Source organism: Elgaria multicarinata, chromosome 1, assembly GCF_023053635.1.
Source record: "Elgaria multicarinata webbii isolate HBS135686 ecotype San Diego chromosome 1, rElgMul1.1.pri, whole genome shotgun sequence".
Lineage (NCBI taxonomy): Eukaryota > Metazoa > Chordata > Lepidosauria > Squamata > Anguidae > Elgaria > Elgaria multicarinata.
Genome location: NC_086171.1, coordinates 149,078,980 through 149,095,059, shown reverse-complemented (window position 1 = coordinate 149,095,059; position 16,080 = coordinate 149,078,980). Strand labels below are relative to the sequence as shown.

The 16,080-nt window shown below is 40.2% G+C and overlaps 1 protein-coding gene across 1 annotated transcript in view; it reads right to left on the bottom strand.

The window, feature by feature from the left end:
- The window catches only part of AGBL4 (AGBL carboxypeptidase 4), a 957,560-nt gene extending 945,438 nt beyond the window's left edge, over window positions 1-12,122 (bottom strand). The window contains exon 1 of the mRNA XM_063136171.1: window positions 12,070-12,122. Coding sequence (XP_062992241.1) covers window positions 12,070-12,100 — 31 coding nt within the window. The 5' untranslated portion in view covers window positions 12,101-12,122. The remainder of the gene's footprint in view (window positions 1-12,069) is intronic.
- Between the last annotated feature and the right edge of the window lie 3,958 nt (window positions 12,123-16,080).

Here is a 16,080-nt window from a genome sequence, read left to right as displayed (position 1 = left end):
ACTCTGGGGCCCAAAGCAGCAGATAAATATATTCGGTGGCCTGGTAGGTCCAACATATATGTTCTGAAAACTCCCCTTGGGAATTACTGGACTAATATAGAATTGGGACATGGGTGTGTAAAGAAAAAACCCAGTGTCCATTACTGAACCTTATGTAAAGATTCTGCCCTTTTCGATATTGGAGCCATCAAAGAAGGGGCCTTCAAAGAATTTTTAGAAGTCAGAAGCAGTGTTAGAAGGAAAAGTATCAACACTGGAGTCAACTTCTCAGTACATACAGCATGAGATACAAAATCCTGCACTTCTTTACAGGGTTGTGTGTCTCGATACTGAGCCTGCTCATCCTCAAATGATTGGGAAGTGGTATAAGTCCTCCAAAGGAGGTTCCGCCCTGGGTAACCACTACATCATCAGGTGATGCAGAAGAGAGCAATATTGAAACTGACTGATAGTCCTCAAAGGATTGAGGGGAATCAGGTCTATTCTTATTCTCCAACACATCTTCCCCAAGTTGATCTCCTGATGCCCCGCAGAATGGGGGTAGAATGGGGAAGAACCAAGTAATGGTACTGACACATTCGCAGCAGTAACAGCTGAGTCCTGTGTAAAGGTTGCAATGACAGCGATCTTGGTGGAACTGGAGGGAGTTGCAAAAAAACTTTCTCTGGTGGCAATCTCAATACCAATGCAGGTGGCAGTGCTCAGCGTCGAGAAGGCGTTGGATGCATCACGGGTTGTGAATGCATCTTTCCCGACACAGGCGATTGGTATCAAGGAGAGGGTCCTCGGTTTTCCAATAGAGGTCTCAACATCGATACCGATGGAGGTGGCTGGTGTCTAAGAGGGCTGGTATCTAAATAATGTGTCCAATATAGCACATGTCCCCATCGTGGTACTGATACCTGTATCCGTGGTCGTATGGTATTCTCAGGAGAAGTGGCCCATTTGACATTCTGTCCCCTCCTCTCACAAAGGGGGGGGGCAAGAATGATGACATCAGACATCATGGTCGTAAAACTCTCTCCACTGAAAGCAAAGCACTCAAAGCATAGAGACTCTGGAGGGAGACCCTGAAATTGGTGGTTAGCCCAAAAGGGATATGCTGCTTGACGTGGTGGAGAGATGTCTATTGGCTTTGGAAGGGAGATATATCTGTGTGTCAGTGTGGTGTAGTGGCTAAAGTGTCAGACTGGGAGTGAGGAGATCCAGGTTCTAGTCCCCACTCGGCCGTGGAAACCCACTAGGTGACTTTGGGCCAGTCAAAACTGGCCCAAAGTCACCAACCTACCACACAGGGTTGTTGTGTGGATAAAATGGAGAGGAGGAGGATTATGTATGCCGCCTTGGGTTCCATGGAGGAAAAAAGGTGGGATAGAAATGCAATAATACATACATACATACATACATACATACATATCAGATCTCACCTTCTGCCATCGAAGCTGCATGCAAGACGCCAGTCTTGGTATCAAGAGTTCCAGCCTCGGTACCAAAGAAGTCAGTTATGCTATTACCAATCTCGGTATCAAGAGTTCCAGCCTCGGTACCGAAGAAGCCAGTTATGTTATCGCTGCCGTGGAGGCTACCCGTGGTAGTGGGGAGTCTAACAGTAGTGGTTAGATTCAGCTTCGATACAGTAGCCTCGGCATGAGACTTTTGTTGTTGTTTATGTATGTACCAAAGGCTTAAGTGACCTGACTTCCTTAGATATCTCTTTTGCTGCAGAAACAGCTAGAGAACATCCAGATTTCTGGAAGATTGGAACAACCCATGGACAGAGTCGGGGTGCAAGGACGCTGAGGGGACATAAGGGGCCTCTGCCACGATCAGCTGCATCAAATGCTTCGGAGAATCCATAGCTTCTAGAGCTTTTCTCCTCAGAATCGCCGTTAAGCAATTAGCTCTCAGAAGGCTTAAGTGTCATGAATCTCATACAGTGGAGACAGGTCTCGATGATGTGAGCCTCTCCCAAACAAATCAACGAGAATATCTGTCTGCTGGAGGCACTTGCTGCCACATTTGACACATTTTAAGAAAAAAGGCCTTAAAGCCTTGCAAGCCCTCCCCCAGATCGCTGGAGGGTATTTTGTTAGCAAAAAATACTAACAATAATCAATTAAGATTAACACAAACTGAAAACAAACTAAAAAGAACTAAAAGAACTAAAAACTTCAGCACTCTAAAGCTTTCTCCTTACGAGAAAGACAGATGTTCCCAACAAGACATCCTTTCATCAAGGCGGTTGAAAGAGAACTGAGGAGATGGGCGGGAACCCAGAGTCAGTGGATAGTGGAGGAGGGGTTCCCACCAAAAATGTTTGCCTCAACTATAGAAGTTTCCAAAACGAGCTCTGTGCAGGCGCAGAGCCCATATGTGTGATGCACAGAGACCACAAAGAAGAAAGTGATTTTTCTATTACTCGAAGAAAGACTTTGAATATTAAAGATTCCATTTCCTCCAACCACTAGGTAAATCTACACAATTAGACTTCTACTGACTTTTTTTACCTAGTTCGTCACCTAAAATTAAATCTCCAGCTTTGTTAATGTAAAGACTGTCAAGTTTCTCAGGAACCACGTTAAAGTGATGCACACTGTAGCAAATAATAACAGCAGCAGCGGCAGCAGCAATAGCCCCAACTTCATGTATACACTGATGAGATCTGAGCTGGTGGTGACTGACCAAAAAAGAGATCTTGGCATTGTAATGAAAGCTCAAAGAAAGTGTGGACCCAGTGTGTGATTGCTGGTGGTGGGGCATTTCCCAAACCTCTCCCTATCCCTGGAAATCAATGAAAATTTATGGGCTGAAAGCTTTGGCTCAGCACTAGCAAAAATAACAACAACAACCTCCACCATTTTTTGCCTCCTTTCTGGCATTAACATATATCACCTAATTGTAACAGAGCTTCTACTAGGGATCCGGTATGTTAAATGAAAACTACAGAATAAAACAAATATCTGTCATTTGGATTAATTCGCATGAGAAAAAATCACTTAGAGCACATACTATGGATTGTGCTCCCCTTAGAAGAAAGCCTCCCTTAAAGACATTGAGAACCAACATGAATACTATTTCAGAGATAAAAACACATATCTTCTAAGGGCTAGTAGAGGCAAATGCCTCCCATGTTACCTCCTATGCATTCCATTTGTATCTCCAGAATATTCAGGAGATAGTACTACTTCAGGCTCAAAACAGGTCTTTGCACAAGTTTTAACATATGCTAACAAGGGCAAAGACAAGGGCACATCTCATTCTATGTTAATTAGCTCCATGTTAATTAGGCCCTGATGAACCAAGCACAGGATCAATCATGCAAAACTTTGCCATTCAAAACTTTGCTAAAAATACACCAAGATCTGTAAGACAAAAACAAAGATTGCTGGTAAAAATAACTGAATTTTGAATGCTAGGTATGTCACCGTCATTACTTTGGTATACATTTTCTGAATGTATATGATCTCCCATCACTGCTAGTAGTGATATATGTTGGATAATTTCAGTGTACCTTATTACATGTTTTCCAGAATCACAGGGTAACCACTGATATTACCCATCACCACATTAAATCCAGCTAAACATGGATATCCTTGAGTGTTTTGGACTCTAAGAAGAAGAAAAATATCTACAACTGCACAGGTTAAATCATATTAATTCCCCATTAGTGAAAGCAAGGGGAATGCAGTTATGGCTTCATCCATATACTTATCTAGTCTATTCATCTGAGCACTGTTCAGGTGTTACACCCAACAGGGTAATATCAACACACCCACCGGGCCAGGGGGCTGTATGTATTCCCACCCCTTTAATCCCTGACCGTCCTGTGTTGAGGGGGAAGGTGTGAAGGGGGTTCCTACTTGCATGTGAGTACAACAGTAATAAGATGTGAATGAACTGAAGGACCTGAAAGCTGCAGCAAACTGTGCATGTAAGGTTTCTCTAAATCTTTAGAAAAAACAAAACAATGAATGACTCCTAAAGCATTGGCTCCACTGTAAAATCTGGGGGGAATTCATGCAAGGACAACTTCAAAAGTATCCCTACACCTAGGCAGATTACCTAGGCATCCATATCAATGGAGATGGCAACATTCTCCTTTTTACAGAACTTTGGATATTTGTTCTGTCTTTCAAATGTAAATACAGATAGGGATGGTAGCAGAGTCCAGTTGGGGACTTGAGCTCAGTGAATTACTGCCAGTTCAGCCCTCCAAACTGGAGTCTGCGGACCGCCACGTTTGCCCAACTCGGGGCAGGCTGAGTCTATCTCTATCTAGTATATTAAAAAGTTTGCTGATTTCCAATAAAGTAGTGTCCCAGCAAAGTAACTTTGGTTTGTTGTTTCTAAGACTTTTATACCAATAACAGCAATTTAACTGTAAAAATACTTTTCTTCAACAATAAGATTCATCAGTTTCCTGACAACTAAAGTTGAGGCTGTGGCATTACAAGAATGCAAGATAGTAAAAACATTATTGTTAGTATTCTAGGAAACAAATTATATGACATTACTTCTAGGTTTATAGCAATAAATAAAGAATACCACAAGTGTTCCATTTTAAACAAACACAAAAACTAATTATACCTATAAAGGTCACGTATGTCCACAGTATTTTCACATTCATTCTGGATTCCAGAACAATAAGCCTGAGAATCTAGAGTTAAGGATCTCATTAAAGTATATTGTGTAAAGCTTTATGAAAATATTGTATATCAAACTGAACAGCATTTGATGGCAATCAAGCTCAGAACAAATTTATGGCATATTTGTTTCTCAAGCAGTGCAAAGGAATTAAACCCTAAACCAATTTATTTGATCAAGATAAATATAACAGATTTGCTCTTCATGATTGTAGCAGAAAGCAATGTATTGCGCAGCTGATGAAGATAAATTCAGTATATTTGAATGTGCTTTACAGTGCACCCCACATGCAATCACTCTAAAATCTACCAAGGCTGCAACAGGATATTATTAATCAATCCCAATATCTACAGTGATTCACCCTGATGTTGCCAGTGTACAGGAAAAGCAAGTGGTAGTGATCCCACTTCCAGATATTAATATACAGTAACAATATCGATCCCATGATAATTCCTGTCAAATTCCAAAAGTTATTATATGAATAGTTAACAAGACGTAATTGTATTATGGACTCTTGGAAGAGAAGGTAATAAAACCATTCTAATCATGCTAGAAAATATTAAGCAATGTTTCACCCCACACACCAAAATTATTAGGAAATCTACTACTACATGCTAAACTTTGTTGGGGCAGGATCAGTTTTCAATTAATATGAAATTAAGGATGAAATCCTAAACACTCTTTCTAGGGCTGGGGTTGTGTAACCTTGGTCAGTCCACAGCATCAGCATGCTTTGGCAGTTACATCTGTAAGATTGTTTCTTCATTTGAAATTTTATTAAATGATTGGGGCTATAAAAGTTTGTTGGCATAGCATAGAGAAAGAAGCTTTGGGGGGCATAGAATGGGTTTAAATTGGTGTACAAGTGATAGGGTAGTGCTCCCCAAACTTTTGCACAAAATTTAGGTTTACCAGGAAAAACTGGTAAACCTAAACCTTTGGGAAAGATTGGTTACCAGTGAAAGTAAAATCTGGCTTCTTGAAGACCTCTAAATCACTAAATTGTATCTGTCAGAAAGGAAAGATTATTTGTATCAGCACAGCATGTATCCAGAAAGGTTGTTAAGAGGATCAGAACACAGGTGTGTTCTTGTAATTGAATTAAATAACTTTAATAGTTGTAGCCCATCAACCCTAGAAATGTTAATAAGGAGTTGATTGCATCCAAGTTTAAAGAACTTCCTTCCACAGGAGAACAGAGCTGAGAACAGAAGCAAAGTATCCGACTGGGAAGCTCTAAAGTGAATCTAGATCAGTTAAGTTTTATCCTAGACTCCACAAACAAAATGTAAGGGCTTTTCCACATGATCAAAGAAAGAAAGAAAGCACCTACTACATTTTAGGCTTCAAGCAGTACTCCCACAAGTCTCTTTTAAAATACAGCATCTGTATCTGATTCCCAAATAACTGAAGTGGGATATGACCTCTCTGCAAGTGGATTGTATTCACCACTTTTAAAAAACCAAGGAACCTGGAAATAAGTGAACTGCTACCCGCAACCCAAATAAAAATCAAAGTGAGAATGTCATTCCAGTACATTTCTACGTGTGTAAGAAGAACAAAAAGTGCCAAAGGCTCATATGAACACTCCTTTGTTTAATTGGAACTACAAGGTGTTTGCCTCTGAAGAATGAGCAGAAAATAATTTTAAATGTCCACAATGGCATGAGATAGGAAAATTACATCTCAGTAATGACACACACATTATCCAAGAGGTCCCAATGATATTCTCACAACCACGTTCCACACAGTACTCACAATTTATATGGTACTGGGGCACAATCTGTATAATTCCAGCACCCAAAATTCAATATTTTGTTGCTAGGAAAATGCAATACCATCACAACAGAAATGCTATTCTTGATAAGAGAGACTAGATCCCCCTACAACATAGGAGATATTATATGTTTCTTTTACACACACAAAACCATCAGTTTTTTAAAAGGCACTCATTCTCATCCTCCTTGCTTCTGACCTTTTATGTGTAGTTAGATAAGATTTGAACAAAGTTCTTTAGGGTGAATATTTACCTGGGAGTAAACCTCAATGAGTTAAGTATGTTTAAGTAAACATACATAGGATTTTAGTGTTCCCCAGTTTGGTATTTCAAACTAGATCTTGATACTTAAACTGTGCTCAATTAGTGAGTACAACTAGCGTTTTCCAGAAAGACTGGAATCCTGACGATCAAAATGTTAGCATAGATATGACTACCGCTGCTACCAAAGATGTTCATGTTAAATAGATCTGATGCTAAATATGTGCTTCTAGAACGAACAACCCTCTTGCCTGCCTTCATTCCGTTATCCGAATTCACATAGTTCTACGCAAATGAACAGCATGGAACTAAGTATCTTTCTGCAGGGTACAAAGCTCTCATTTGATGCCTAAAGACAGGAATGGGAAACATGTGGCCCTCCAAATGTTGTTGGACTGAAACTCCCATTACCCCTTACTATCAGTCATGCTGGCTTAGGCTGATGGGAGTGGCAGTCCACCAACATCTGAAGGGCTACACGTTCCCCAGCACCACCACCATCTTAAGAGTTAGGAACTCTACACCCTACTCGATGAAAACTCTAATCCTCCATGAGTTGGATTTTCATAAAATTATAGATTCTTCAGTGGACAATTAATCTCTCTGTTCTTTCTTCCACTTACATATTTGAAAACTATCAGCCTAATTCTTTTAAAGTTGCAATCCTATTCATATTTGCTTCAGAATAAGTCCCATTGAATTCAATGGGCCTTCTCAGAAAACATACATGGAATCAAGACTAATGTAGTATTTTGAGGGGAGTTAATGTAGCAAGTTCCTCTAGCCTTTTCTAAGAATTGGGCTGCAATTTGTAATGGTTACCTATTTGCAGAGCAATCCTAAATGTAAGACTTCTTCCCTCGTAAGTGTGAATAAGATTGCAGCTTTAGCCTGCAGCATGGAGATGATTAGAAACATTAATTAAACGAATTACTTTTCTGTTTGTTTTGTAGTTGTTGTCCTGTTGTTGTGAACTGCCCTCTTCTTATGGTCTATATAAGAAAGTCCATGGGAAATAATGGGAGCTCCAAATGACAATTGATATAACTGGGCTCTGTTGAAATCAATGCAACCTACAAATAAGTTACAAATACAGTAAGGAACAGATCATGAAAAGAACAGAATGGGTTGCATAGATAAAAATGAAATGAGATGGCCTCTTGGACTGGCATAACAGCTCCTAGGAGTAGAATGGCTAGAATGACGGAGTTCTGAGACTGAGACTGGTATGATGGCCTCTGGAAGTAGAACAGATGTGGGACTGGAATGATGGCCCATAGGAGTAGAATAGCACATCTGGGATCAGAATGTCAGCCTCTGGGATTGGAACAATGGTGCCTAGGAGTAGAATGATGGACTCTGGAAATAGAATGAAGGCTCTTTGGCCTGGAATGAGTGCCCATGGGAGTTGGATAACAGGCCTGGAAGTGGAATCATGAACTTGGGCTTTGGTACTTGAATGACATGCCTTAGGAGTAGAATGACAGGATAGGAACCAGAATAACAGAGCATGGGGCCCCTGTGACTAGAATAACAGACCTATGGAATTGCGGCTGCTGGGAGTCCAGTAATGGCAACTGGGCACTGTTCCTGTAATCAATTAATGCAAGTAATTACATTACACTGATCTGAAAAATATTGGTCATATTTATTTCTTATATTATCAAATATATTTAACTAGATAGCAGAGATACACAAAAAACAAATAAGTTTTACCATAAAATTAATCTCTGTAGTTGATGAGTCAATACACAAAAATAGAAACAAAGTTTTAAATTCACACCACACATACACACACACACCTCTTGAGTATTTCTTCTGTGTATATCATTTTCATCTTCTTCTAGGACTGTCCATGAAATCATATTTAGTACGTTAGCAGCATACACAAAACCATTTTTAGTATCTTGGCAGCACATATTTGAATTGCTTCGCATAGTGTGAACATTTTTGGCAAATGAAACATGATGGAGAGGTTATAGCATTGTGACAAGAAGCAGCGTGATACCTCTTTCTGCTGATGCAACAAAACACCCTCCAATACTTCTATGAGAAGTTGCTTTTGCATGAATCCTAAGCACATATCAACCATCTGCTTATTACTTTATTAAGAAACATTACTAGAGTGCTTCATCTTGTATCTATACTTCTGTTCTCATGCAAACAGTTCCTGGTGCATTTTCTGGAAATAGACAACAGACTTGTAGTGCCACTCAATTTCACTTAAGTGGACTCTTTTAATAGTACATCCCATAAAATTAATCTCCAGCTTTTTAAACATAAAAACAGCTTAGTTTCTCTGTGCTTCTGCTGTCTTCCTCATAATGAAAAGTTGTTCTTCACCTAGGAATGGACAATGACACTCAGCTTGATTTTCAGTTCTCAGAAATAGGGGATCAGGCATTGCATGTTTGTTCATCCCAATGGCTAAGAGTGCATTCTTATGTGCACCAAGAAACCTATACATCACTTGGTGGAGAACAATCTGCTCAATAATAATCTATTTGCAAAAATCATGTATACCATTTGGCTGCAATGTGTCTGATGTCACTAAACTGGAGCTATTTTCAAAAGCAGGTTTTGAAAATAGTCTTGGAATAAGTTTGAACAATATACGGAAGGAGAGACATGAGTTGCTTAATGAATTTTTATGTGTTGTCCCATCATCATTAATCACCAAAAAGATTTTTTCTTGAAAGTTTTTGTTAATCTGAAGCAGCACTAGACAGATAACAATATTTTATGATGAAAGAAATAAAGTTGAAGACCAAAATGTTTCTTATGAGCTTATATAATTACTTGTATTCATATATAACACAAACAGCTCCTAGGTAACATTCCAGTCCATGTCCCATCAAACCAGTCTCAGGAGATGTCATTCTAACTTCAGGCCTTTCATCCTAGTCCCTACGGCTGTCAATCCAGTCCTAGGTCTGTCATTCCACTACAAAGGACTAATTCCAGTTCCAAGGGCCCCAAGGGCTATCATTCAAGTACAAGGTTTGTCAGTTTGTCCAGTCTCTCTTGGTCTGTCATTGCTATTATTATTATTATTATTATTATTATTATTATTATTATTATTATTATTATTATTTATATAGCACCATCAATGTACATGGTGCTGTACAGAGTAAAACAGTAAATAGCAAGACCCTGCCGCATAGGCTTACATTCTAATAAAATCATAATAAAACAATAAGGAGGAGAAGAGAATGCAAACAGGCACTGGGTAGGGTAAAACTAACAGTATAAAGTCAGAACAAAATCAAGATTTAAAAGCTTTAGGAAAAAGAAAAGTTTTTAGCTGAGCTTTAAAAGCTGCGGTTGAACTTGTAGTTCTCAAATGTTCTGGAAGAGCGTTCCAGGCATAAGGGGCAGCAGAAGAAAATGGACGAAGCCGAGCAAGGGAAGTAGAGATCCTTGGGCAGGCGAGAAACATGGCATCAGAGGAGCGAAGAGCACGAGCGGGGCAATAGTGTGAGATGAGAGAGGAGAGATAGGAAGGAGCTAGACAGTGAAAAGCTTTGTAGGTCAACAGGAGAAGTTTATATTGGATTCTGAAGTGAATCGGAAGCCAATGAAGAGATTTCAGAAGTGGAGTAACATGGTCAGAGCGGCGAGCCAAGAAGATGACCTTAGCAGCAGAGTGGTGAACAGAAACCAACGGACTGATGTGAGAAGAAGGAAGGCCAGTGAGAAGAAGGTTGCAGTAGTCCAACCGAGAAATAACCAATGCATGAACAAGAGTCTTGGCAGAAGAGACAGACAAAAATGATCGAATCCTGTCAATATTATACAGAAAAAACGACAAGATTTAGCTACTGCCTCAATATGAGGAATAAAGGAGAGCAAGGAATCAAATATAAAGCCAAGACTACGAGCTTCCTTGACTGGAGTAAGTGTAACATCATTGACAGTAAGAGAGAATGAGAGATGAGGAGAAGGTTTAGGAGGAAAAACAAGCAATTCATGTCTCCTTTTCAATGTGCTTAATATTGTTTGTTTATTTTATTTAAGAGATCTCTAAGCCACATTTCAAAATATTAATATTTTTACAAAATGGCAAACAGAATTATTTTCTGAGGTCTGGCCAGCATCAGCATTGTCAACTTTTTGGCATCAGGTTAAGATTTTCCTCTACCCCCAGGCATTTGACAGCATATGTTGGAGCTTTTAATGTGAGCTGTTTTATCAGGCTCCGGTATTTTATTGTTAATTCCTTTTAGATGGTTTAAACTGTTATATTTTTTTATGTTAAAGATTTCATCGTGTGTTTTTTATTAAGTTGTATTATGGGTTTAATTTGTCAACTGCCCAGAGAGCTGTGGCTATTGGGCAGTATACAAATGAAATAAATGAAATCAAATATATTAAAATAGTACTAAAGCAAAATTAACATTTAAAAACAGAGTCACATAAACCATCCCATTTCATTTCTATCCTTGTTATCCATTCCATTCCCTATTAGAATGCTTTAATTGTAGCTTCCACTGAATTCAATGAAGCATAGGCATGTCAACTGTCATTCACAGTTCCCATTATTTCCTATGAAGCTTGGATAGCTCCCATTGTTTAAAATGGGCATTCTTTACACCATAGTTAAATGTCCTGCCTGAAGGCATCATCTTTAGGGATGCAACTTATGAATCCCCACCCCACAAAAGGACGAAAGAGGACAGTGACATGCATTATATTTGCATATGTTAATGTATATGTATAGAGAGATATTTAGAAATAATTGCTATAATGCAAATAGAAAGACTGTACAGCTCATCATAATGTGGAAGACTGTGACCAGGTGACCTCAGTGCCTGCCTGTCAGACTGCTGACCAGGTGCTCACTGATGATGGACCACAGTTCTTATAGTTGATTATCTTTAAACCAGAATTGGACAGGAAAGGCCTTCAAATGGAGGCTGCCTTCAAACAGAAGCAGTCCTCTGGCAGCCCTTCAAAAAAAGAACTGATTTCTATAAAAGAGGAGAGTGGTCATTCTACCACTAACTGGGAAAGGAGGGGGGGTTCTGTTTCTCCTAGGCAAAGGGGTCTAAGTCTCTCAAAATGCCCTTTCGGGGCTGGTCTTCCCCTTCTTCCCCCCCCCCACCGGCGAGCGTAAGGCTTTTCTCGCTTCGTGGAGAATAACACTCGCACGTCCGCGTCTCCCTCTTCCTCGCGTAACCCCACGCCCACCACGGCGCCCCTTACATTACACGCAAGGCCGTTCCCTCAAAGGAGCCCGCGGCCCCTCTCTGGTGCCCCCAGTGAAGGCCGCCTCCCTTTGTCCCCTAAAGAAAGGGCTGTTCCCGCCGCATTTCTTTTTCTCGGACTCCGGCCAACTCCTCCAGCCCTCGCCTCCCCCGGGAGGACAGCCAGTAATAATAACGAACCCGTGTCTGCCGTCTTACTCCTCTCCGCCATGTTTGTTTTCGTTCTCTCCTTCCCCCCCTCCCACCGCGAGACGCTGTCTGGACGTCACCATGGCAACACACGTCAGAGCCTGGGGAGTCCCTTGCTCCTTCTCCTTGTGCTTGAGAGGAAGAGTTAAGAAGAAGCACAGCCGGCTCCCCGGCCCGTTTCAGGCGGTCCTGGCGAAGGAGAATGTCCTAGCCAGACACACGGAGTTGGGAGCAAGCCCGGTTCAGCACTGGGGCGCTATCGTCTCAGTACAGTCATGCCACAGGATCGAGCCGCACGGAAGCAAATGAGCCTCACGCGTGCCCTGCGTGTTTATTCGGAAGACACGCTAAATTCAAGGTGCGCATTACGGAACTAAGCCATCGTTTCTTCCGAATAAAGATGCCGAAGCTCTAGCTGCATCACTGTAGCCCCCATGCACCCTTTCTTGGGAATAAACTCCATTGAGCTCAATGGGAGTTACTTCCGCGTAAAGATGCGTAGGTTGCCTTCCACGATCGAGGCTGTTGTGTGTAAGATTCTGTAAGATCCAACCAGATCCAGCAATACGTCTGTGAGCATAAACAGGAAGAAGCTGTGGGAAAGGGAAGAATGAGAATATCCTTCCCACCTTAGCATCGCTTTGAAAAGAGACACCGCCTCTATTCTCTTCTTGGACCAGATGAAAAAATAACGCCATATGGAAGAGATATCTAATACTCCCTCCTGGTCCAAAAACCAGTGAGTGATCCCAGAGAGATTATTACACTGAGCTGGAAAGCTGAGCATGAGGTCATTAAAGTAAGGTCAACCCACCAGTGGAGGAGAAGTGTTACTGGTTTTCCCCCATCTTGCAATCAATGCGGCTTCTCTATATGACATTATAATGATACGACTTTGATACGACTTTGCGTCTCCCGGGAGAGATAAGGAAGCTGGTCATAAATATCCCCTCCCTCCATTTAATTAGGAGGCACAGCACTGACACTCTTTAGCAATATGGGAATAATTGTGTGGGTGCATCTCCCTAAGATGGCAGGTGATCTATTTGTGTGTGAGTGGCAGCCAGGGACGTTTGCCATATGTCAAGGATCACACATGCTTGTATTCCACATTAATTAAACTAGAAGAATTAAAACTTCCTGTTATTAAACTGCTTAGAAATTCAATTTGTCCCATAAGTACGAATTGAAAATAAGATATAGACCCTCACCTTCACTGTGATGCAGTGTGAGAGAGTCCACAGTAATGGACCCTTTTCTGTCTCACTTTCCTCTTCATTCAGGTGATTATGTGCACTGGGTCTCATCTACACCAAGCAGGATATTCCACTATGAAAGCGGTATATAAAAGCAGGAGCCACACTACTGCTTTATAGCAGTATTGAAGTGCACTGCAGGAACTACACTACTGCTTTATGGTGGTACTGAAGTGCACTGACAACTGTTGGGGCCCATGACAAATCTACACCAAACAGGGTATAACACTATGAAAGCGGTATGAAAGCAATATATGGTATGTGTCAATGGGCCCCAACAGTTCTCAGTGCACTTCAATACCGCTGTAAAGCAGTAGTGTGGCTCCTGCCTTTTATATACCGCTTTCATAGTGGAATATCTTGCTTGGTGTAAGTGAGCCCCTGGTTGCAGCTAGTGTCTCACTTCATCACTAAAGGAAGTACCTGACCCTTCTGGAAAACAAACTTTTACTAGGCATTTGGGCATAAACATCTACCTTTTTTAAAAAAAGTGTGTTTTATATCCTTGCTGATCATATAGGGCTTCTCTTTTTAAATTCTTTTCAGATAAACATCACCACACACAATAAAAGTGCTATCTATATGGGGAAGATGAACAGATGAGTCAGCTCCGCTGGGATTTTAGCATGTGGGTCAAGTGAGTTTAGGAATTTCAAGCATGAAGCTTACAGTTAAACAAGAAAAAATATCACTCTGTTTAGACTGAGGCAAATCAAAAGCACAAACGCAGAGGAACCATTGATCACAAGGAAATCTTTCTTAGGAAAAAGAATTTGACCATAGTTACAAAACAGTTAACATTATTCAATGGTGCTTTTTTTTAAAAAAGGATCATTAATTACATTATTATAACATATCACGAGTATGTAATGTGCTGTGCTTTACAGAAGTCAAGCAGTAGAGAGGAGAATGCAGGCTTCTGCTTGGAGTCTTTTACAATCTCCATTTTTACAAAAGGAAGAGAAATGGGAAATTCTGTGATTATTTCTGAATTTCTTTTCTTCTCTGAGACAGTGAGTCTGTCTGCTTGGGAAGATTTATTCTGAGGAGAAAGGCACTAAAGCAGTTTCCTAAAACCAAAGACTGTGCTTAATAAAACCCAGAATAAAAGCAAAGAAAAACTTTATTAATTGGATAAACATCTCAAATGCACGTCCCTTTAATAACGAGAATGATGGAGTATGTGGAGCAGTATGATGTAAAGCATGTGGGCATAATGGAACCAACTCCTTCCCCATGGCTCAACTCCCATAGCAAACTTCTCCATCACCACCAATCCTCCAAGTATTACCCCCAAAAGAAAGCAAGTCAGACCAGACCACTTTCTTAGAAAAGATAAATTAATGAGTAGCCACAGTATTTACCATTCTCCCTTTGGAGTATGGTAGTTCAGGTCTGCTTCCAATATCCTGGTTTAGAAATAATCAAAACATATGGGTAACATCACAATTGAGTTTATCTGCATGCAAGCAGAGGAAAGAGACATAACAGAGCAATAAAAGAAAGCCTTTAACCCACTTCTTCGCTTTCCCTGTTGTATTCTACAGTTTTTAGAACTTGACTTTGTTCTTACTTTTACACTGTTAATTTCATTGTCCCCTGTGCCTATCTGGTGCATTCTCTTCCCTCTCTTATTGTTTTATTATGATTTTATTAGAATGTAAGCCTATGTGGCAGGGTGTCGCTGTTTTATTCTTTTACTATGTACAGCAACATGTACATTGATGGTGCTATAGAAATAAATAAATAAATAAATTCCTAATGTGCATGCTCAGATTGTTCGGCAAGTTATTTAAGATGGGAACTACATACATGGCTTTGTAAGACCAAAACACACATACACGCACCCCGCTTCTTCCAGATAGTGCTACTTGGTTAGTAACATTACGGAGAGCAAATTTGATATACTGAGTTGAGTGTTTGATTTGATCTAGGGAGACTTGAGACCAAATCACTCCTCAGCCATTGAGCTCACCTTGGAGCTTGGGCAAGTGATCCTTGTTCAGTTTGGAGACCTAGCTGCTGTATTATGTCGGACTGAATATGAGCCCAGAAGCCCCAGCTGACAATGAAGTTAGTGAGAAATATAAATTCAGTCAAACATACAAACAAGTAGAAAAGCATTTCACATCCCAACAGCCATAAGACACTCTGACTCCATAATCACAGAACATAATACTGGAATAAACTTAAAAGCATTCCTGACCAATGCCTAGCAAAACCTACTGTGCCAGACCCTAACTTCCTTAAACTACTTGCCTTTCATAATTACCCATAGCTGGTTTTACAGTATAATTTATTTCCACAATACTTGTTTCCTATATTTTTAAGAGAGGTCCAGTGACACACTGTGAAGTGAGAAGCAAATATTTTCATTTTACTTGGCTTGTTGGGTATTTAAGGTAACGACTTAATCTTATTTTTGGGTTTATGAATGTTTATCTTGGATTAGTCATTTATCTGCTAAGGATTTTGACCTGCTTCTGTTGAACAAGTAAAAGGCATGATCCTATAATAGGAGATTAGAATGGTTTTTGCTATGTTGACATTTTAGCACTAACTTCACATATGGTCCCAATTCACTCCGGATAACCTTCACACCTATACATCAAATAACTGCTTATTTTCTACTAAGAACAATCTGTCTTGCAGCATTCAGTGGGTATACCAAATGATGTTTGATTAAGTAAAGCTTAAAATTTCAAGCTTCACAATTGTATAAAGGTTTAAATAGTTTGGAATAATT